The sequence below is a fragment of the Trifolium pratense genome, linkage group LG7 (genome assembly GCF_020283565.1).
Source record: "Trifolium pratense cultivar HEN17-A07 linkage group LG7, ARS_RC_1.1, whole genome shotgun sequence".
Lineage (NCBI taxonomy): Eukaryota > Viridiplantae > Streptophyta > Magnoliopsida > Fabales > Fabaceae > Trifolium > Trifolium pratense.
The window spans coordinates 48,676,775-48,701,580 of NC_060065.1; the positions used below are offsets into that span (position 1 = coordinate 48,676,775).

Genomic DNA, 24,806 nt, shown 5'->3' on the forward strand with positions numbered 1-24,806 from the left:
ACAAATTGCATTGCATTGAATGAAAAAACAATTACAAATAAAGATGGTTCACAAAACATACATTTCTCCTTTGAATTCCGTTCGTTCGATCGCTGAGTACTTAGAATTTTTAGAGAGAGTGTTTGTATAAATTTTGTGACCCTTGTTCTGAATGAAAAACTACTATAAATACTACTACAAAGTGGTAACCGTTCTTCGATCATCTGGACGCTCCTTCACTTGCCACGTCGACCACGTTCTCCACTTTCATCTTTCATTCCTTCAGCGCGCGCCAAGATCTTTTGGGCCGTTCGTTGTTTCTTTTTTGGGCTTGGCCCAACTATCTCTTGATTCGATTTTTGCGCCTTCGATAGCCTCCTGGTAAAACCAAAACTATACGCATCCTCTACAGCTCTCGAGACGCTTTTCTGCTTCGACATAGGGAGTTCTCGACACCAACTTTGAAAGTTTTATTTTGATAATATAACCTCCAAAATAAATATTGGACCCACCAATTATATTTAATTGATAAATACCAAATTTATGTCCAACAACTGTGTAAACAAATTATCACGTTCTTTTTCTCCTTTATCTTGTTTATCGGTTATTATTATTGCTTATTCCGCTTAATTATTGGTTGCCGTTCTATTGCTCCACACATCAAGTTCTTTATTGGTGTGATTTTAAGACGAATTCACAACACCGTTGGGTCGTCACGAGGGGGTAGTCAGGGGGATCATCCACATTGGGCTCAAGAACAACTTCACAAGTGAGTTGAACACCACACTTTAACCCAAAACCTTAAGGTGTTAGGTTTATGGGTCATCTAACTTATAAAGTGTTCAACCTCCTCTTTTCTAAGTAATGTGAGACTTAACCACTCACACTTGCCCCAATAATCTCCCCCTCAAGTGTGAGTCCATCCACTTTAGGATATGCTTCCCCTCAAGTGGAAGCTTTCTTCATCCTACACTTGTACTGCTGTTAGCCACACTGCTCTACGGGACTCGCCGCCTAACCACCTTTGTCAGGAAGACTTTCGATACAAGGAGTCAGTTCAACCCTTCGTCGAACCATCGGCTATGATACCACTGTTGGGTCGTCACGAGGGTCGGCTAGGGGGATCATCCACATTGGGCTCAAGAACAACTTCACAAGTGAGTTGGACACCACACTTTCAGAGCCGATGGTTCGACGAAGGGTTGAACAGTGGTATCAAATCGGTCACTAAATCGGTCGCCAAAATCAGTCACAAGTCAGTCGCTATAGCCAGTCTCTAAGTTCGGTCACTATTTCCATCTCTAAAATCGGTCACTAATTCGGTCGCTACCAAATCGGTCGCTGCATTGGTCACAAGGGAGTAGCGACCAGGGTCGTTGAGACTGATTTTAGATGGTCGCAAAATCAGTCGCTAATGGATTTAATCGGTCTCTAAATCGGTTGCTAAAGCCGAGTTTTCTAGTAGTACTATTATGTGATTTATTCTAATTGATTGTTGGATAAATACTCCAAATTATTAAAAGGTAGTGTAGGTCCAACCTATGTACCCAAAAAATAGTTGTAGGTCTCACCTTTCTTCCCCCAATATGTGGTTGAAAGATAAATTGCACAAATGGCTTTTAAACTCAATAATTTTATCGATAAGTGAGCATGATGATGAAAGTGAGGAACATCATATATAGTTTTGATTCGATACCAAATACCATGGTAAATGGTTTTACCTTATATATATGAATCGATTTATTATAATGATATTTTTAGGAATATTATGATATTTTTAAATGACAAATATTAATTTGTTGATTATTATTTTGTTAGTAAAAGAGTTGAACTCATAGTTCTTTTATCATTCCAACTCTTGTGTTATATATATACTCCGTCCCAAAATATAAGCAAAAGGAGGTCAACAAAAGTGAATGTATTTGGACTAAATTTTAAACCAAATACATCAACTTTCATTGACCAATTTTTACTTATATTTTGAGACGGAGGGAGTATATATATATATACCCTCTTCCAAAACACAAAACAGCAGCTGCATACCTTATGATATTTTTTGTTTACCATAGTAGTATTACGATTTGAAATTGAATGTTACTAGCATTCCAGAAAGCTCCTTAAAAGCATTTTACATAATGATAATGACATTATCATTTTTTGTGAGATGAAGTTTTATGGGAAAAACAAAGGCACTAATTCAGCGGTCATTCAATTACTATAATTATTACGAAAAGGAAAAAAGAATTGGTCAATGTGTGGCCTACAATCACAATATCTTGAGGAAATTATATGAATCTTTGCTGGCAAACGTGATTATCATGATTAATATTGTCATTAAAATCCACTCCGTGAGTTTAGTTCAGTTGATATGAACATCGTATATAATATACTATGCAGAAGTGGGAGTTCAAACTTCGAACATTACATTTTTCATCTTTAAGATGAAATTTCTAATCACTAAATTACTTAGACAAAATAAAATCCACATACATTAGTCCGGGGGTGAAGACTTGTAATTTTGAAATTTGCTCCTCTAAATATTTAGGAGATAGTGTGATTGATGACCCTCAAAATATCAAATCTTAAGAAAAGAAAAAGTCACTAAAATACACTATGAGACTCAATTTATTCATTTCATCAATCAAATAAAATATAAAAGAAACAGAAACAAAGCTGTTTCGATTATTTTTTCAATGACTAAAAATTATTTTTATTTTCCTCAAGAATTAAATTTGTTCTCGCATTTTGTTTTAAGATATTAAAATGAATTTTAACTCAGAAAAAAAATGAATTTTAACTCAGAAATTTATTATTGTAACTGTAAGCCTGGTTGGTGAAAGTGAAAGGGCTATATATATATATTGCTCTAATATTGTCCGTTGGAAACGAGCATTGACTTGATTGGTATTAGTTTGGTCAACGATGAGCAAAGATAGGATAAACAACCACCAAATTAAATGCTAACGGTAACAGTAAGTATATTTTGAGCCACCACATCCAACAAACCAGACTTCATCTGTCCCAAAATATAAGTAAAAATAAATCAAAAAAATTGGATGTATTTGATTAAATTTGGATCAAATATATCCACTTTTGTTGAACAATTTTTACTTATATTTTGGGACACGGAGAGTATTATATACTTCCTCCGTCCCATTTTAAATGACTTGTTTGACCATTTCACACGCTTTAAGAAAAATGCATAAATAAATGAGAGAGAGTTGTATAATTACTAAATTGCCCTTACCTTTTTCATTACTAGTTGTAATGATTAAATTGGTTGAGTATGCCACACATAAATAGGGGCTCACATAAAGGGTAAAATTGGAAAAAGTGGCTTTGAAAGTTGTATAGGTCATTTATTTTGGGACAAATCAAAGTAAAAAAAAGGTCATTTAAAATGAGACGGAGGGAGTAGTTGAGTATTTGAGTTTGACTCATCCCTTTGAAACCGCTTTCAACCTATGAACACAATATTTACTATTATCCTGTCAAATGATTTTTTGGCTAAATCACACTTTTCACCTCTAACTTTTACAAATCTACGATTTTGATTTCCTAATTTTTATAATAGCACTTTTGGCCACCTAACTTTAGACCATTTTGCAAAAGAATGACCATGTATTGATTTTGACCATGTCAACGCACATGTGACATGTGAGTCATTGTCCATATTACAAGACATGATGATGTGGCATCTGAGTCACTTGCCACTGTGCGTTGACTTGGTCAAAATTAGTAGAGGCCACCATTTTGCATAAGAGGTTAAAGTTAGGGGTCAAAAGTGCTATTATGAAAGGTATGAAACCAAAATTGCAAGTTTGTAAAATTTAGGGATCAAAAGTACAATTTAACCATAATTTTTCTTGCAACTAACAAGTATCTACTTATTCAAGTTCTTAGAGTCTTTCTTATTTTTTTTTTTTATGTTCATATCTTAAGTTCAAAACACTGTGTTTTTAAGGTAATGTCTTCTTTGAACTTCGTGTGAATTCTCACAAAATTTGTCCTTTCAATAAAAGTGTATTGTTAAATTGAAGAGTGTAAATATTGTTTATAAACTATTCTTAATTTCGTTTATCAAACAATGCGAGATTATTATGATGTACCATAACAATTTATATTCTTAAGTCTTAACTACACGTTTAACCAATTTGGGTTGAGTTTAGACTTCATAGATAAACCAATAGATCAGACGGTTCAAATTAGTGCAGTTATAAAGTCGTTATAAACAATCTCAACCACCACATATCGTAGATGAGAAAATCTTAATCCAAAACTATGTATTTCAACGGCATGAAATCTTGTTCCCAAAACAAACTCACAAGTTTGCAAAGAATAACATATCCCTTTTTAAACACGTGACAATAAAATCATTGTTACCACATAAAAACATTCGGTATATCTATCTAACTACATGCAGTCACCATCACATACAAAAATAAATATAAATCATTGCTTCCTTTTTTGATAAAAAAAATAAAATAAAAATGTGTGACATTCATGTATGTAATAGAGTAAAGACACATGAATATGAAAGCATCTCCAGCAAGAATAACGTGGGAAGACAATACTTGTTCATTCTTGAAAAGTAACTCTCTACTATATGATATTCATATACTTTGCTTCTTAAATCACATGCTTTCATACTCATAATTAATGTTTTAGAATCTTTGCAACTTGAAACCTTTTTATACCTGCAAGTTTAGCTTTGAGGTAATCTTAGATACTCTATCCTTTTTTAGTTTACAATTTATTTATTATTTTTTTCTTATATTGTGAATTTAATACACATGTGGGTCTTCACTTCTCTAACTCACCTAATTATTTATATTGTTTCATCTTTTGTCTTCACTTTGTAATATCTTAACTTGATTGGTTCATATATGACTTATCATCATAATTTATAAAAAGTCTTGATTCTTGCTCATGGCTTATTATTTATATATATATGTCGGTATCTAAATATTCAAATCCAAATTTTCATTCTATGATTTTTGTTTTTGTTATGTGATTTAATATTTATTTAAGAGGGTTTTTTCATTTTCTACAAAAAGTTTGAAAAAAAATGAGGTGTTATCTTTGTTTGTGTCTTTGTGTTGATGTTGAAAAGGTTGTTTTTTATGACAGGTTTTGAGTTTTGATGTTGGTTTAAGCTAGAAGAAAATTTTTGCTGCAAAAATTGCAGATTTTTAGAGATTTTTCTGAAAAATGGAGGTGTTTGGGATAAAGGGTTTTTTCATCTTTGTTTTCTGTCTGTGGATTTCAAATGAAGTTATGGCAGCAACCATTGGAAACTCTAGTGTTTCATCTAGACCTAGTGTTTTGAAAATTGGAGCATTGTTTACTGTTAATTCTGTGATTGGAAGATCAGCTAAACCTGGAATCATGGCTGCAATTGAAGATGTTAATGCTAATAAGAGCATTCTTCCTGGTGTTAAACTTGAAGTTATTTTACATGATACAAATTGCAGTGGATTTCTTGGAACAGTGGAAGGTATTTGCCAAAAACTTTCATTTCAATTTTAGTTTTGGTGGAATATACACACATACATGTGTATACATTATATATGTATATTTTAAATGTTTGATGTCTTTATTTATCAAGAGCAAGTTATATACTTCCTTACTCTTTTGATTTTTGGTTCCTAGCTTTTCATTACTTAGAGTTCAGGCATTGCTGTTTTTTTTTTTTGGTCCTAACCCTTCGGATCGCAGTGGAAAATACCCCTGGTAATCCAGGTTCGGGCGGGAGGTAGGTAAAATCTAGCTAGGATTGTTTCTGTGAGGGTTCGAACTTGGATACTCCTGATTGATTTGACCTTACCTGAAGCTCTTTAACCACTATTCATTTATAGTATTAAACTATTAAGGGTATGTTTGAATTAACTTATTTTTGAGCTTATGGAAAATAGCTTATGCAAATAAATAAGCTTTTATGTTAATTCATTAGTTCTCACTAACGAAAATTGTATCTTCATAAGCTGATTTTTCATAAACTACTATTACAAGCATATAATAATACACAAAAGCCTATTTATTTGCATAAGCTACTTCATATAAGCTCAAAAATAAGTCAATCTAAACAAGCCCTAAGTATATAATCTTCCTCTCATATAGGACATAATTTTGAGAAGATGTTGAGTATGACTTAGGAGTAACATTGTAATCTGGACCGTAGTATTTATATACAAGTTGTACCGGTAAATCCTAATTTTTCATTAATAAAGAACTGCAGCTGCTCCGCAATCGGAGAGTAAGCACAATTGGATGAACTTCGTTACCAAACATCGTCTGTTATTTGTCTGTGTTTATCTTTTTTTATATTCTTTTGAACTGAGATTGCTATTCTAATAGAATAACTTATTATCTTACTTATGAAAAAGAAGTGAACAGGCTTCATTAATTTTTTTTCATGATGTAGCTTTGCAGTTGATGGAAAATGAAGTGGTTGCTGCAATCGGTCCACAATCTTCAGGAATAGCTCATATCATCTCTCATGTAGCTAATGAACTCCATATACCTCTTCTTTCATTTGGGGCAACAGATCCAACTCTATCATCTCTGCAGTTTCCGTATTTCGTCCGAACCACGCACAGTGACTATTTTCAGATGTATGCTATTGCAGACCTTGTTGATCATTATAGATGGAGGCAAGTAATTGCCATTTTTGTAGATGATGATAATGGAAGAAACGGTGTTTCAGTACTCGGAGACGCGCTAGCTAAGAAACGTGGCAAGATATCTTACAAAGCGGCATTATCTCCTGTAGCGACCAAGAGTGATATCAGTGACTTGTTAAATAGTGTTAACTTAATGGAATCAAGAGTCTTTGTTCTCCATGTTAATCCTGATTATGGTTTGGCTATTTTTTCTATTGCAAAGAATCTCGGAATGATGACTAGTGGTTATGTGTGGATTGCAACAGATTGGCTTCCTTCAAAGTTGGATTCAATGGAGCCAGTTGATGCTAACACATTAAATCTCCTTCAAGGTGTTATTGCTTTGAGGCATCACACTCCTGATACTAATCTCAAAAAGAGTTTTTTCTCTAGGTTGAAGAACGCAAATGGCACGAAAACTTCAAGCTTCAACTCTTATGCTTTATATGCATATGATTCTGTCTGGTTAGCGGCTTATGCTCTTGATACTTTTCTCAAAGAAGGTGGAAACATATCTTTCTCATCTGATCCTAAGTTAGTTGACACAAAAGGAAGTATGTTGCATTTGTCTTCGCTTCGTGTTTTCGATGGTGGCCCGTCGTTTCTCCCTACACTTTTGAGAATGAACTTCACTGGTTTGAGTGGTCAGATTCAGTTCGCTAACGGAAAGGACCTAATTCAACCATCATATGATATCCTTAACATCGGAGATTCTGGTTCCCGGAGAGTCGGTTATTGGTCTAATTACTCTGGTTTATCAGTTTTAGCTCCTGAAATTTTATACAAGAAACCACCTAACACTTCAACAAGCAATCAAAAACTGTTCAGTGTTTTGTGGCCCGGAGAAACTGTAGCTATACCAAAAGGATGGGTTTTTCCCAACAATGGAATGCCTTTAAGAATAGCAGTGCCTCATAGAATAAGCTACTTGGAGTTTGTTTCTAAGGACAAGAATCCACCTGGAGTTAGAGGCTATTGCATTGATGTCTTTGAAGCAGCCATAAACTTGTTGCCTTATCCTGTTCCGCGAAAATATATATTATATGGAGATGGTAATAGAAATCCCAGCTACAGCGAGCTTGTCAATCAGGTCGCACTTAATGTAAGTTTCTAAACCTAATTTGCAGCCTCATTTAGTGATCCAATGATCATGTGACCTAACATGGACTTTAACAAGCAATAACATAGATAACCAATTAGTTGGGCTCAATTGGTTAATCAACTTCAGTTAAGGTCAAATTGTTCGGGGGAACCCTAGTTCGAACTCTAGTTAGAACAATCTTTGACTAGACTTAATTACCTCCTGACCGAACTTCAGATTACCAGGGCTCCCTTCTCCTGGGAACCGGAGAGTTAATACAAAAATGAGGCGATGATATGAAATCATGTTGTAGATAAACGGATATATTTGAGAGCAAAATATGGAGTTAATTAGACATGTATAGCTCAATTTAGACCTCTAGGTTCTAAAGCAAGGCGGATTTTTAAATGTTGTATCTAGAATTAAATTTTTGGTATCAAGGGAGTTTAAGTTGTCTTCAAATAGTTGTGTTGATTTAATTTTTTTCGTTCTTCAGAACTTCGATGCAGCTGTTGGAGATGTTACAATTGTCCCAAACAGAACAAGGCTTTTGGATTTCACTCAACCTTTTATGGAATCCGGGCTTGTAGTTGTTGTTCCTGTCAAAGAAATCAAATCAAGCCCTTGGGCTTTTCTCAAGCCATTCACTGCTCAAATGTGGTGTGTTACTGGCGCCTTTTTTCTTTTTGTCGGAGCTGTTGTATGGATTCTTGAGCACAGACACAATCCTGAGTTCCGAGGTCCACCGAAGAAGCAACTTATGACAATCTTTTGGTTAGTATTTTTAACCATTTCAAAACCTATTTTAGTTTATCTTTTAGCTTAATCTTTCTGAGATTAGTTTAATCTTTTGCAGGTTTACTTTCTCAACAATGTTTTTCTCACACAGTATGTGCTCTACAGATTCTCATTCACATACTTTCAAATTTTGCTACATGGTATAAATTTCTGATTTTCTTTGTTGCTATGATTTTGCACAGGAGAGAACACTGTGAGCGGTCTTGGGCGATTCGTGCTAATCATATGGCTTTTTGTAGTATTAATTATCAATTCAAGCTACACGGCAAGCTTAACATCCATCCTCACAGTGCAGCAACTATCCTCACAAATTGAAGGAATTGATAGCTTGATATCAGGTACTCAACCAATTGGAATTCAAGACGGGTCATTTGCAAGGAGGTATCTGATAGATGAACTCAATATACAACCATCTAGGATAGTTTCATTGAAAAATCCAAAGGCGTATGTCGATGCCCTTACGCGTGGACCAAAAGGCGGAGGAGTTGTGGCTATTGTTGATGAGCTTCCTTATATTGAAATCTTTATGTCTAGTACCAACTGCAAGTTCAGAACTGTTGGACAGGAGTTCACTAAAAGTGGTTGGGGATTTGTAAGTATCTTTATTTGCGCCTCCGTGGTTTTGATTCCTAAACTTTATTCATATACTTTTCAAGATAGAGTTATGCTACAATTTTGATTGCAGACAGGCTTGTAATTTCATCGATAGCTGAGTTTCGGACTTGGTTGGATTGACTTATTAGTTATTTGAGCTTATCTTACTGACATAAGCACTTATGAGACTTTTTATGAGAGCTTATGAAAACAGTTTACGACATGTCCATAAGTTGTTTTTAGCGTATTTTATAAGCTCTTAGCTTATGAAATAAGCCTATAGTTTGTACAAAAACAGTTTGACTTTATTTAGCTTTTCTTATAGAAATAGCTTATACATAAGCAGTTACATGAATATGTTTATCTAAACAATGATTTTTTTTTATGATGATTTTGGTATCGCACTTCCGTCTAATATTTTTCTAAAGAAAGGGATTTATGAGCTAAGTTTATGCATATTGAAGCTGTTTCTTTTGTAACTCTTCTATGATTGTGCTTGTTACAAAAGTCTTACACAACAATATATTATTCTCCCCTTGATCACAGGGATTCCAGAGGGACTCGCCCCTTGCTGTCGATATGTCAACTGCCATACTTCAACTCTCAGAAAATGGTGACCTGCAAAAGATCCATGACAAATGGCTTTCAAAACAAAATTGTGCTGCAAAAGTCGACGACGTTGATTCAAATGAACTATCTCTTAGTAGCTTCTGGGGTCTCTTTCTTATATGTGGCATTGCATGTCTCATTGCTATGACTGTATTCTTTGTTAGAGTGTTCTGTCAATACATGAAATTCATCCCAGAGAGTGAGGAGGAAGTTGACCAGGAAAATCCGTCAAATAGGCGTAGAAGAAGTTTTCGATCTTCGAGAAGCTTCAAAGACTTGTTTGAATTTGTGGATAAGAGAGAAAGAGAAATCAAGGAGATACTTAGGCAGAAGAGTAAGAAAAGGAGACGTGACGACCAATTTAGTTCACCTACCTAAGCAAGTAAATACTAAATAACCATATGTATGTATATTTTTGTCCTTGTATTTTTGATAATTTGATTATACCATAGTAACAGTATTGACACAAATTTGTCTATGCTGAAAATTCCTTCCTTCTTGGCTAGGAAATTATGTTTGTAAGATTATTATTAACAGTATAGAAAAAAGGCAAGAAAATCTTGGTCTACATTTCAATATACATCAGATTTAGGCAATTGTACTTTCATATATACAATATATAAGTTTTGAGTTCAAGTGTTCAACTCTGTGCTGTGAGCTATGCTAGGTTTCCTCTTGGGATGACAAAATATTATATTGCAAGTTATGTTGCTCCTTTTATGAAAAAACAATAGCAGTGACACTTTGATCAATACATATATGGCAAGGGTTCAATTGCAGCATATTCATGGCTCAGCATGCTTAAAATTGTTAACAATATAATACTGTAAACACCATATTCATCACTAAACTATTTACTAGAAGCAACTTTGCATGTTGTCTAATAAAGAAATCGTGTCAAACTTATTTTAATATTATTTGAAGTTTTGGGTAAATTAGCTTTTTTTAGAGCTTATGCAATATAAATTAGATTTTATGTTATTTTATAAGTTCACACTAGTGAAAATTGAAATTTTATAAGTTATTTTATCATAAACTACCTTGACAAACTTATAATAATATATAAAAATTGTATAAGCTGTTTGCATAAGTTCTAAAAAAATGGGCCAAACAAGCCCTTAGACTCATCTCTTTTGTTCACGAGATACTAGCGCAATACTAAGAGTTTGACATTGTAACCTCAAAGAACAGAGTTCAAATTTCATCATTGTAAAATAACTATTAATATCACTTTAATTAATAATAATTTCCCCCTTCCTTAATATTTTCTTTTTTCACGAAATACTCCTCTTTCAAGAGAAGTTTGAATTACACTTATTTCATTTATTTAAACATATACAATCGTTTTTAATAGTAGAGAAATAACTTCCAATGATGATTTCAGAAATTCTTTCTTTCTATACAGTATATAATGTCATTGGTGACAAATTTTGAACATTTTATTATTGATTTTATGACTTAAATATGAAGTTTTAGATACATATTTTATAAGGTCGATCTCCAAATTGGGTAGGGATATTTCCAACTCCAACTTGAGGACATGTATAGGATGATGTGGATCAAGATGAGACAAATAGTCTATACGTCTTATATTATTTCACCCATGCATCTTCGTGGCAGCATCTAAAGCACCACTAATTGCTAAGGAGTGAACAAAAATGAACAAAAGTCTCACAAATCAATTTTATGCCTCGTGGCATTGATTTAGGATCAATACAAAAATGAAATAATCAATATAATGGACTTATGGAATAGTCTGCCAAGTGAGAAAAAAACCAAAAACCAGCAGCCTATTGATGAATGGACCAGAGACATTAATGTAAATCAAAATATAGACATTAATTAAAGGGAGCATGTGGGGTATATACAAGGTCATCAATCTTAACATCTTCTGGTTAATGAGGTTTCTGATTTCTCTGATGTTCTGGTTCTCTCGGCTCAATCCACTCCAAAGAATTACCATATAAGTATTGTCTCAGTCTACCGGCCGGACAGCCTCGGATACGCAGCTCATATAAGTGAAGAGCAACCTTCATCATACAGGTTAGCGTTTGGAGTTGAGTTAAGCTCAAATCCAAATTCAAAGAATTACAGAAAGTGTCCAACAAATTTAAAGACAGATAGTTTGTGTCTTATATCATTTGCATCTGATACCTGATGCATCTAATGTGGCACTAATGAATTAACTATCTTTTGATTCCCTAAACATTAACAATATGTTCTGTTAGCACTCATTGTATTTGATTGGATTCAGATTTGCAATTGCAGTTGTGCAATTTTGTTAGAACTGTAATTTTTCTTTTCTTTTCTTTTCTTTCGTTTTTGGCCGATTTTCTAAGACCAAGGCTCTCATTTTAACATCAATGTTGATAAAGTCTCAAATTCATCTCAGCAAAGCTCACGGACCCATCATGGACAATGGAAACAAGTGCAATTGCTGGAGAACTTATTATTCATTTTCAGTCTGTACATAGAAATAGAATGCTGAGTACGTTTCTGTACAACATGTAATAAGATTTAGAATTCCCACACATAATGAAACACAGACACTAATTCAGCCAAACATAAACGAGTGGAATTTATAACATCAAACAAGTAATCAATAATAGACTGTCATGTATATTATTCAAGAACGAACCTGACCATGTTTTATTGGGCAAGTACATCGAAGTGCAGAACAACGGCAAATGATGTCTATTTTGCAAAGCGAAGTAAACAACAAAGACAACTTAATTACATATAATCTTCGCATAAACCATCCACAACATGGATGAAAAAGTTGAAACCACAAAGATCAAGCAATACCAAAGTTGTTCTGACGGAGGTATTTGTGAAAGTAGCACTACTCAAGTTTCACGGGTTGTGCTCTCTTTGGAGGATCCAAATCCAAATAGGTAAATGGCTCAGTTGGTTCCTCGCTGCAATAACCACAAATGTCACAAGCAACACAATGAAACATATGATACAACAAGTAAATGGAAAATTTGTATGGGAAAAACCAAGACAAGGAATGCAATAATGCAAATACAAGTGAAAAACTAAAAATATAATAACCAACTTCAATGTATATGCATCACAAGCAATAGTTGGTTTAGCATGTATTTGGAAAATTGTACAATCACAGAACCACTGCACATTCCACAAGCTTTCCCAATACCAGCCTCTATAAATCAATGGTCAAAATGCCCGGGGACGGGATAAAATCCACTGTAACATGCATCCAAACACGGGCTTTAGACTTTACAAGGACAAACTCTTTAACAAAAAGCCTATCGAGATTGCAACAAATTATGGCACACTTAATGTATGTTAACAGGATTATGATCAGTGATAAGTCTCATTTAGTTTACTGCTCAACTTTAATCCACAACCAAAACAGTTAGTGGCATAGTTCATAAACAATAATATTCCTAAGAGTAGATAGCATAGCAAGGTAGATAATGATCTCACCCAGGTTTAGAACGCATGCACTGCCAGAAGAGCTTGAAAGGCCCTGGAACAGTCTTGAACGGGTTTCCCTCAAAGCAAGCCTACACATTTTACAACCTTTAGAACTTGAAGATAACAACACCAAATTTATTCACAAATTCAAATAAATAAATTTGTAAACATGAAAAAGTATAACAGAGCAACAAGCTGAAATGACCATGGAACTCAAACCATGTAACCAATCTATCCATTTAAAGAAAAGTTTTTCGCTAATAATGTGGCAAAATTTCACTCCTTTGTTCCGAACCATTCAAATATTTATACTAGTTACATCAAAACAAATCTAATACATTATAGTTTCCCAAGAATGACCGGTAACATCTTATGTTCGTTTCCACATATGTGTAATAACTTTCTCCAGTAATTCTAGGATTTGTTTTAAGGTTTACTTATTTAACTTGGAATCGTCAAGAACCGGTAACAGAGCAATAGTCTTGTCCTCCTAGCCTCTTGTGACTCTTGTTTTGGCTTAAGGTACAAAGAGGGAGGGAGATTCATGTAGAGAAAGAGTAGACAGGGTCTCAATCAGTGCAATTGGGATATCCTATGATCCCTATATGCCTTAGCCTTACACATTTGCTTTTTAATTTACCATTGCACGGACAATAGGAATCATGTTTAATTAATATCTTTACTAGGTTTAGACTTTAGACCCCTACAATAACAGTGGGCCGAAAAACTATAATTATGATGTGAATCGTTTTTTTATATGCAAAGAATTTGTTCTGGTTGAATTTGTACAGGTTTAATTGATTAGACCTAGTGACCTTGAATTAAAAGTTGATTGCCTAGTAAGATAATGCTCGAGTTGCTATATGCTTCGATGAAAGTATGCCTATGTGTTTGAATATGATGATATGCATGCTAATCCTATTTCTAGACTTAATTATGATCATGATTAATGTTATGAAATGTGGATGTCTTGTTGGAGAGTCCAAGGAGCGTCGCGAGAAACAACAGGTCAATGCTCCAGGACCACGAGAGAGGGAAAAGCCACATTTCCACCCAAAAGCTTAAGCCATTAGGTATACGAGTCACCTGTCTTATATATCCAACATCCTTCCCATTCATAGTCGATGTGAGACTTAAACATTCATAATGATCTAATTAATTAGAATGGTGCTCTAACCAATTAAGTGCAACTAACTCGATTAAGGTCCTGTTTGGATTTGTTTGCTTAAGCTTATCTAATGACATAAGAACATGTGAGACTATTAGTAAGATCTTATGGAAACAACTTATAACATGTTCACAAGTTGATTTCAACTTATTTACACAACTCTCCAAAATAGCCTATACATGAACACGTGTATGAATAAGCGCTTAATTAATGCGATTATCCAAGCATAGCCGAAGTAATACAACGTAATCAATTAAACTGTAAATCTAGGTCATCGATTCCAATTTTCCTAAGCATGAAACACTAAGAGCAATGCAATACAAAGAGAAATTTCGAGAAAAGTAATAATGATTGGGAAATTGAACCTGTATAACATCTTCAACACGATCATTGCATCGATGAGCTTTAGGTTCAGGATGATTCTCTCCTGTTATTCCCCATGGACTCTCTCTTCGTGGAACTGGCCTTGTCTCGCTCATCTTCTTCTTCTTCTTCTTCCTTCGCAACTCGTTCCCAACTCAACTCAACTCGTTCACTCAACTCTCTTTGCTTTGTTTTTGTCCAAAAACTCAGACTACAGTTTCTGTACTTTCTCTATTGGGCCGTTGCTCTATATCACCCAGAATTTGTTTTTTTACCCCAACAATCTTTACTCTACCCCAACAACCAAATTTTTTTTTTACCCCAACAATCTTTACTCTACCCTAACAACCAAATTTGAAATGACAAATATGCCCTATATATAATGTAAAACTGAAAAAAAAATCATTCTTTACCATACTCAAACAAAGTGTTCCGGTGTGAGTTTGACGTTTTTTGAAAAGTAAGTGTAATTTTACATAGTTGTACACTTTTTTAAAGTGTGCCGGTTCGATTTGTTCACCGATACACTTGAAAAAAGTGTGCCGGTATGATATATTTTTAATTTTATTTGATTTAATAAAATAAAATAATTTTCTAAGATTTTTAATTTTATTTTATTTTAAAAAATAAAATAATTTTTTAAGATTTGAAAAATCATTGTTGTAACACTTTGAAGTTTAGTTTTTAAAATTGGCTCTAACTCCTTCCACCGTATGATATCAACAACAATATCATCGTGTAAATGTTACTTTGATAAGAGTCTATTTGTGTTAGTATAGAAGCTTGTATAGTTGGTTGGTCAGTTTGCCCTAACGCTTAGGTGGAGAGAATGCTTATTGTTGTTTTCATTTGCATGATTGCTTCTTTTGATATCTTTGTTGATGACGTCTCTTACGAGGATTCATCTTTATTTTTTTATTTGTTTCATATATACTAATATTTGTTGTGAATCCGAAAAAATCACACCAATAATCCTTTAGTGTGTGGAGCAAACGAACAAGCAACCAAAACAAAATGAATGAGCAATTAAACACAAAAGCTAAAACAAGTAAAAGCGATAAATAACACGATGAAAATTGTTTATCCAGTTCGGTTAAAATCAACTTACTATGAGAGAGAGAGTCACTCTTCGTTCCACTATCAAAAGCTTGTTTTGCCCAAACTTTCGCATGGTGCTAAATCTGTGCGAAAATGGTGCGAAATTGAGCATGTCTTCCTCGTTTTCGTTTTTAAGGTAATTTCCAACAACTATTCATAAATAAAAAAAAAATTGTTAAACAATTATGTGACTAATAAAAATTACCTTTAAAAAATTGTGCATAATTTATCCAACGACTAAAAAATCAACCACATAAGAAAATTTATAAGTAAAATAAAAGTTAATTTATTGGTATTATTTGCAAATTTATCAATGTGACTAATTGACTTTGAAAATATATGAAGCCAATTAGTCACTAAACTATTAGACAAAAAAAAATCAAATTAATTTATGTATTAATGTCAGTAATTCTCATTTATGTATCAAATTGACTTTGGAGATAACATGAAACTGTTGAAATTTAAAATTACATGGATGATTTTACTTATTTCCTTTTTCCAATTTTTTTAATTTACTAATTTCCTTTGTGGATGAATTTCGTGGTCAAAAAGTGGACACAGCACACATCAATTAAGTAACACATATAAACCCATAGACGTCAGTTTGATGTACAAGTAACCTGCCCATAATTTGATATTTAAAGGAAACTTAAACTTTATTTTTCCTCATGCTACGACACTTACAAGGATAATTTGTCTATGATAGATATTTTTCTTGCGTGACACATTAAACCACCTAACTCTTCTCCAACATTTATGTCATAAATAACGAACACAACAAATAATATTCAATCAAGAAATCTAAGTTACTAAAATTGAGTAGACAAAATGGAATGCATAATCCATTTCAAAACCTTAAAAAAGGTTAAAACGCATGGAATGAGAAATTAACCACTCTGCATGGTAGTGCATGATCTAATTAAAGCAATAAAGCACAATTTTTTTAACAATAGAAGGAACATAAAAGGTTACATCACATTAAAGCTACAACTTAATCATAATCAAAATGATACTACTGACTACATAGATATATTGTCTTAGAAGGTGAAGAGAATATCTTCATTATAGCTCTTACTCTCTCTGATTTTAAATATAAGTTAAAAAAAGTTAAATGTATTAAGTTCAAATTATAACTAAATACATTTGACTTTTTACTTATATTTAAGAGCAGAGAAAATAGCTTTTACTATTACATAGGGAAGTCAATTCCCGAACCTTAATCCTCTCAGTCCTCAGTTGATCGTTCTGAGAAGGAAATCTTGCAAGGTGCGCTCTTGACTTCTTCCCATCCTTTTTTATATAAGCCTAAGTTCATTAAACCTCTTCATTATCCAAAATGCAATGCTTACCCTTTTTCCCTCCTTAACTGCATTAAGTTAACAAAATTAAATCACATTAAAATGTAGAGAGCAAATTGAGAAAATTAATTACTATTATTTTAATCAAATTCATAATTCGTTACTATTCCTAATTACTTTTTCAACTCTATATGATTAAAGAGAGAGACTATACAATGCAGTCAGTAATTTACACCATTAAATTAATATTTTACTTGCATCGTTCACTTGACTTAAATGTGGTGTAAAACTCAAAGGTGTAATTCACTGACTGCGTGAATACATGCGTGATTACATGATTAATTAATAGAAATGTTGTATAGGATTCATACCTTAATTATGTCCCATTAGATGACTTGATGGTCAAGCAACTTCACCTGACAAAGAAGCCTTAATCCTTTCAACAGTACAAGCAATAAGATTATTAACTGTAGCAACAGATCCAAGTGAAAGTTTTGCAGTAGGCACAGAATCAACCAATATTTGAAATGCAACTGTTAATAAAGATCCACCATTTCCATTTTCACCACCAACACCACCATCAGGAAGTATAGCAAATCCAGATGGAAGAAGTGCTACATAATCTGGATCACCTCCATTTAGTACCACATTCATTGCAACTATGTCTACAGGTGCATAGATCACAAATGAACCTGTTGTGTCTGTGCAACTCTCTTGTAATATCAACATGTTGCTTTGGCTTGAATTTGCACTCTACATGAAAATAATGTTATAGTATAATATAATTAGTCAAACTTCACTTTTGAATTTGAACTACCCTACTGTTACATGATTTGCATTCACGCATTCGAAATGTCATTGACCGTTAAGATAAAATTGAACGGTAAACAAATTCAATTTAATTTTATAATTTAAAATACTGTGTTTGAATTTAACTGTTTGATCTTGTTCAAACCGTTTTTAATATCATGACGATGTGAATGCGAAGAATTTTTTATATTGAAAAATTTAGTTGTCATATTTTTTTTTTTTTAAAATATGACCTAAAGTCAACATACATTCATGATATCATGAGAGTGTGAATGCGGAGAATTTTTTTCATATATTAAAAGATGTAGTTGTCATAAAAAATAAAAATAATTAAATATGGGCTAAAGTCAACATACATTCACTCGAAGAAGAGAAACACAATTTCCAGTATCTCTTCCATTGGCAATATGTGCCATTTCTTGAACAACTCCACCATTGGAAAGGATATCCCACTGTTTTCAAGAGGTTGAAAATGTTAGATGAATCAAATATAAATAAATAATTAAATCAATATCACAATCTGAAGAGTATACATATACTAGTAGTAAATCGACAAAGAATTAATTTGGAAGCCCTTTGGTAATTTTATTATTTGTAAAAATATATTAAAAAAAAAACGAAGATTTAGAAAACCATCATTGATCTAAATTAAAAAAAATATATTACGAAATAATTGAAATATTTCTTACTAGGGATAACACATGATTATATAATAATTTGACAATAATTTGTACTATAAAGTGAGATGACATAAGATAAAAAAGGGAACAAAATTTCATGCAAAGTTATTCCAAGGTCTTCATTAAAAGGTGGAGTCGGTGTCACACTTTCTTTAGCAAATTGACAAAGATGTATGTATGCAATTCAAAGCAATTGATATATATGAGATCATAGAGAGTAGAAACTAGACGTATGGTAAAATACAAAATCATACAAGATGATGACTTCATATAAACTTAGTATAGAATAAATAAATACATCATACATTTAAACAAAGCAATTTTACTTAATCAAGAATAATCTAACAACCTATGATCACACAATAATGCAACCTAAAAATTCAAGATTTTCAAGATTAGATAATGATTGGTGTATAATTGTTTTCTAATTATAAAATAATAATTACTATTATTCTTTGATTACCTCACTTCTTGAGTTTTCATCTCTAAGAAATTCAAAAACTCTTTTTGGTGTAACTGGAAGCCAAAAAGAAGTTGCAGCACTAAGGACAATGCCAGCTGGTCTTCCTGGGTCATCTACACTTTTACGGGTCATTACCCTTACATCATCAGCTCCTGTACCCGAAAGTGTTGTCCACGTGTGTGCTGTTGAAGCACTCACTCCAGCACAAAAGCTTATGCACATTCTTTCAGCTAGTTTTAACATGCTCTTTCTTCCATCTTGGTTTGTTATCACTAAACATTACAATTTACTTAATCATCAGAATAAAACCTAAAATTTAAAATTTGGTTTTAATCATATCTTTTAAAGCACTGTAATATGTTTCTGTTGCGCGACTGATTTTTGAATTATGTCGTTCTGGTTTTGAATTCGAAAGATATCAAATCAGAACGACATATTTCAAAAATTAAAATATGAAAATACATGGTTTTGGGATGAAGTTGAATTTTAAATTTTTTGGAATGAAGAAGTGTATGATAAAAATAAAAAAGAAATGGTTTTTTTAATGATACCGCCGACATCGACTGTGGGAATGTTGGTTGCCATGGCACTAGCAAGTCTTTCACATTGTCGATCTAAGGTTGCAATCCAACGTTTTGCACCAAATGCATGTCCTGAGCTAACAAGTTGTTTGTATAGATTATGAACACCTCTATCATCCACTTCTACATGCTCCACCCATATAACCTAGAGGAAAACAAAAAACTTATAGTTAAATCACATAAAGATCAAAAAAATATATTCCAACTATAACCGCACAATGGATTCGGAATGGCTGTTGTAGAAAAACTACGCAGTTTCACGTTGTTGTGAATCTCGACAGTTCATTTGTAATCGGGAGTCTTGGATTAAATACAAAAGAAGACAACTATAAAAAAATCTCATCTGTCAATTCATGTCGAACAGTTCAGATACATTACTGTGTCATGCAGTAACTACACCAAATCCAAATCCTCGCATATTGTTCTAACATTTACAAAATTGTAATGAAAATAAAGAAAAATAAATATTATTTTATACTAACCTTTGAGTAGCCATTGGGCATTTCTTGAATTAAGCAACCAGAAGGCCTTCTTCTACATCTAGCAGAAGGGCTAGGGCGCAAATTGTCCAAAGAAACATCCACAACTGCCCAAGTACCATCAGAATGTTGCTTACAATACCTTACAAAATAACTCTCTCTAGTTGGCACTAGTGGTGAAGGTACTTGAAGTTCTGCTGTCATCTGAAAATTCAAAATTAATTTAATTAATTAATTCATTTTCATCTTTAAAAAATAGTAGTATACTAATTAGTTTCACTATAAATAATCATATAATTAAGAAAATAAATATTTTACATAATGAATTATTCATATATACATACCACTTGTAATGCACCATTGTAGTTGCCTGCCACCCCAGTTGATAGAACTTCCAATGTCATTGCTCTTGAAACAATTCCAGAAAAAACTGTGGACCATTGGTTCTTGTAACAATAAAAAGAAAGAAAAAAATAATGTCAAATACTACAAAATTAAAAATATATTGCATAAACTTTAAATATTTAGACTCAGATCCTTTGGTGCAACGGTGCAGCAAAAAACATTACTACAAACTATTTTAGTTAAAAATGAAATTTGTTGCACCGCCGCATTGTGAGAGAGGATTTGAATCCCTAAAAATTATATAAGATAAGACTATTTAATGAATTAAAGTTTGTGTACCACGTCCATGAGGATCTCAACAAGGTTAACATGATTCATGATGACAACAGAAGTTTCTCTTGAAGCTTCACATTTAAAACCAGCTGGTTTTGGACCAATTCCTCTAGGAAAAGACCTAACATATTCTTCTTCATTGAGTATGGAACCACCTTCAAGTGTAGTTAACCAAAGAGGATCTCCCATTTGTGCCATTCCAATGAGTTCTTCCATTGCAGCAACAGCTAGCTCAATTATCATTGGTTTATCAGCTTCAGTTGGTCCACTTATTGACCTAAGAAGATCTCCGGCTCCATACATATCTCCTCCACCAATTCCTGGTTGTCCTCCAAAACCACCAATGCCGAGTTCTAGAGGACGAGGTGGAACCGATGAAGGGGAGAGTAGTGGATAACTGACCACTGGCTTCCCGACATACTTCGCAGCAATGCCTGATATCCTATCAATCTAAGTATAAACACCAACATATGGTTAAAATTTAATTTATCGACTAGGTAAAAAAGGTTGCACTCTTGCACAAATCTTCGAAAAATAAGGAGAAAAATAGAGGTATGAAATTGGGTAACATATTCAAATAAAGATGGACTGGTTGTCCAAGAATAACAATAGGTCAACTGATGACAAAATTTTAGGTAAAAACAAAATTTCAATTAGTCCAATACAATAACTTCTTGCAATCGTCAAGATTTTAAATTGCAATTGATGTCATTTTGCAATTTTTGATATTACGAAAAATTGCGGTCAAATGTCATTGATGCAATTTTACACATCTAAACCCACGATGTCACTATTCCAAACCACAATCTGATACTATTTTCGAAACCGATGATGAATGTATGTGTTGTCTCATTTTTCAATTGTAGAGGGTCAACTAGATTGATCTTGATGTAGTTTAATTTAATACCTCTTCTCTAAGGCGAGCATTTTCGAGCCTTAAGTGATGTTCATCGAACGACATTTCTCCAATAGCAGTTGGACCACCACAATTAGGACAAGAAGCATTGCTAAGCGCTTCTCTAAACCTCATGTTATCGGCACGAAGCTTCTCATTCTCAGTTCTTAGTTGAGTATTCTCATGCCTCTCTTGTTGAGTCTACAAACAAAACAAAAAAAATCATCATTCTCTCGTAAACTTTCTTCATTTTTCAACTAAAATTAGTTAAATCATTTACCTTCATTTGAGTACGTTTGTTTTGAAACCAAAACTTCACTTGCAATGGCTCTAACCCTAACTCTCTGCTTAGTTCCTTCCTTTGCTTGTCATCAGGGTGAGGACATTCCTTAAAAAAACTAAACAAACAAAAAAAAAATCGTTAATTTAACGAAACCCAAAAAAAAAAAAAAATTAAAAACTAGTAAGTGACTCGTGTTACGGGTCACTTACTACATTTTAAAAATGGGTTATTTTTTTATTGATTACTTACGCTTCCATTTCTTGGATCTGATGCTGTGTATGACGGTGGTAACGTTTCTTCTTAGCACGAGGTTGATCTTGATCATCGCCTGAATTAGCAGCTTCTTGATTTTCACTATTACCAGATTTTGTAGCACTATCAAATAATTCATCTTCACGGATTCTTGGAACATCACTTTCTGAAGTATTGTTGTTGTTTGTTGTCATATCAAATGGTAGAAGTTGATGATGATGTTGTTGTCCAGCTTCCATTAGATTTGGCTGGAACATTTTCTACAGATCTTTAAGATTCCAAATGCTTATTGTTTTCAATCTAACAAAAACAATTTAACACATAACATATAGTATATAGTACATAGTACTAAGTACATTCAACAACAAAAAAACAAGAACTAAAACAATTTTTCTTTATTTATTTTTGTGAATAATTTTGAGAAATGGTTATGAGAAAGAAAAGAAAAAACATGTGGATTTGACTAAGATTTTGATGTTTTTGAGGAAAAAGAATAACGCGGTTTCCGAATATCGAGAAGGATAGTAGTAGTACTTTGGTAAAATACAAAGAGTTTTTTTGTTTGTTTGAGTTGTTTTTTCACTAAAGACTAAATTTTGACTTCAAAATTAAAATGAAAGATAAAGTCAAAATAGATCAAACTAAATGACACTAGTCAAATTATTAAATTAACATTCAAACAAATTTATTAATATTATTATAAAATTACAGTATGATGTAATTAATCTTCAGATCATCAGGACTCCTTCGTTAAGAATCAGACTAAGAGAAAAAATAATGGAGTGTTTTTGATGAAAATGCGAAAAGTTAAATTATTTTAAAAGTATGAAATAAGTAATCTTTGGATTATTAGAACTCTTTTGCTGAGTATCGAACAAAGAAAATAAAACAAATAATGGACTAATTTTGATAAAATTGTGAAAAACAAAATTAAAGAAAGGGGAATGAGTGATTCACCTGGCCAAGAGAGAGAGATGAAGAAAAACCAAAGACACCAACGTTGTTGTTGTTTCTTCCGATGATTGAAGGCATGTTACTTGCCGGAATCATTAAACTTGTTTGCATATTTTCACAATCCAAAATTGCATGAACAAAAAAAAAAAAAAACTCTTTGTTTTTTCTTCTTCTTAGATCCTTTAAAGGACTTTCAAAGAATGAAAGGATGAATGAATTCTTCCTTAGATTCTTTTTGTCAGCTTTAGCGGTGTCTTCAACGAGTCTAATGTGTCACTTCAAAAAAAGAAACAAAAACATCAACAACATGAGTAAAAAAAAACACAAACAAAGAAACCAAAACGTGACCTCAAAAAAGTAGGATGATTAAAGTATAATTTTTTTTTCTTTGTTCTTAACAAAATTCCTATCAACAAATGCTCTTTAGATTACATAATTAAAATGCAGATAAAAAATTTGTCAATTTTATTATTACACTTTAAATCAACACAAGCAAAATCGTTGTTGTACCGTTGTATATGAGTTGGAGTACCCCTCGGAAAAAAATATAAATAGAAACATAAAATTTTAATTTTTTAAAAAAAAAATATGTGAATGACATTTTAGCAACCCTAACTATATGGAAGGAGACATAAAAATAATATAAATATATAACCGATTTCTTTTTGTAAAAGAAATGATCTTAAGAGTGGTGTGAATATGAGATGTGAAATGAAGTTATGATAACAAAGACTTTTTTTTCACTTACCAAGAAGAAGGGTAGTTGCAAAGAGAAAAAACCTAGAAGAAGAAAAAAAAATGTAGATCTACTACTATGGTACTCAAAAACTAGTAAAAAGAAGAAACACTTTTCGAAAGATGGATATGAATAAGTAAGGTTTTTTAGAGGAAGTTATGGAAAGTTGGGTGAGTGGTAATTAATTAATTAATTAAGGAATTAAGGGAAGGGCTTGATGAGTGTTTTTAGATGGTCTAGCTAAAAAAAGGTATAGGTAGTTTAAAGAGAGAAAGAAGAAGAAGAAGATGAAGGAGATGATGAAGAAGGTGAGAAGACAAAGGAATTGAAGGAGGAGAAAAGAGTTAACGGATGGAGAGAAAAATGTGGCAGTGATGAGAGTTATTGCTGAGTGTATTGAGATGGTGCAATTGCATTTAATGGTGGGCGTAAGAGGTGTAGTAATTGCTAGTCGTGTATGAGAGAGACTTTATGTGAGAGAGAGAGAGAGAGAGAAAGAGAGAGGTTTTTGGTTTGTGTAGTAACTTTTGGCTTTGGAGAGAGTAGATGGTGCAAAATATGACGGCTACCAAACTCGTTAATTTTTAATTACTCTACTGAATTTACTTATTCACCTAGTAGTACTCTACAATAATAAAAAATATTCTAGTTAAACTCGGTTTCAAATTATAAGTCACTTTGAAATAAAAATTTGTATTAAATTATAGGGTCTTGTTAACATGTGCCCTTTGGGCACATGTTAAGATATACCAAAATAGAAATTCAACATTTAATGATATAAGAAATTTAATGCTTCAAAAGTCAAAATGCACAAATTAGCATTTAATAATTTCTATTTTTGCTTCCTTAACATGTGCCTTAAGGGCACAAGTTAACATTCTCCTAAATTATAAGTCACTTTACA

General features: G+C 32.8%; 3 protein-coding genes across 10 annotated transcripts; 1 reads left to right on the forward strand and 2 right to left on the reverse strand.

Moving 5' to 3' along the window:
* The first annotated feature begins 4,296 nt into the window (after positions 1–4,296).
* On the forward strand, positions 4,297–10,305 carry LOC123896859 (glutamate receptor 3.4-like). Of its 5 annotated transcripts, none has more exons than XM_045947268.1 (7): positions 4,297–4,570; positions 5,110–5,476; positions 6,404–7,743; positions 8,219–8,496; positions 8,579–8,610; positions 8,703–9,112; positions 9,661–10,305. In XM_045947268.1, exons 2-7 carry the CDS (start codon positions 5,191–5,193, stop codon positions 10,099–10,101), a joined length of 2,787 nt encoding a protein of 928 aa, XP_045803224.1. In that variant the 5' UTR covers positions 4,297–4,570; positions 5,110–5,190; the 3' UTR covers positions 10,102–10,305. The 5 variants fall into 5 exon arrangements, with proteins under 5 accessions (XP_045803224.1, XP_045803225.1, XP_045803226.1 ...); XM_045947269.1 differs by having other exon boundaries at positions 4,461–4,695; XM_045947270.1 differs by having other exon boundaries at positions 4,476–4,695; positions 6,412–7,743.
* A 2,014-nt stretch (positions 10,306–12,319) lies between these two features.
* On the reverse strand, positions 12,320–14,924 carry LOC123899971. Its single transcript, XM_045951246.1, has 3 exons — positions 14,698–14,924; positions 13,174–13,253; positions 12,320–12,641 (listed from the first exon to the last, which is right to left on the reverse strand). Exons 1-3 carry the CDS (start codon positions 14,809–14,811, stop codon positions 12,566–12,568), a joined length of 270 nt encoding a protein of 89 aa, XP_045807202.1. The 5' UTR covers positions 14,812–14,924; the 3' UTR covers positions 12,320–12,565.
* Positions 14,925–16,673: 1,749 nt separating this feature from the next.
* LOC123897883 (homeobox-leucine zipper protein HDG2-like) lies at positions 16,674–24,424 on the reverse strand. 4 transcript variants are annotated; one of them, XM_045948683.1, is made up of 13 exons: positions 23,915–24,424; positions 23,170–23,442; positions 22,210–22,460; positions 21,958–22,075; positions 21,690–21,878; positions 20,789–21,232; positions 20,449–20,550; positions 20,108–20,308; positions 19,596–19,770; positions 19,045–19,316; positions 18,258–18,353; positions 17,463–17,844; positions 16,674–17,159 (listed from the first exon to the last, which is right to left on the reverse strand). In XM_045948683.1, exons 2-12 carry the CDS (start codon positions 23,275–23,277, stop codon positions 17,494–17,496), a joined length of 2,307 nt encoding a protein of 768 aa, XP_045804639.1. In that variant the 5' UTR covers positions 23,278–23,442; positions 23,915–24,424; the 3' UTR covers positions 16,674–17,159; positions 17,463–17,493. The 4 variants fall into 4 exon arrangements, with proteins under 4 accessions (XP_045804639.1, XP_045804638.1, XP_045804640.1 ...); XM_045948682.1 differs by having other exon boundaries at positions 22,210–22,472; positions 23,915–24,321; XM_045948684.1 differs by lacking the exon at positions 23,915–24,424 and having other exon boundaries at positions 22,210–22,512; positions 23,170–23,307.
* Positions 24,425–24,806: the final 382 nt, after the last annotated feature.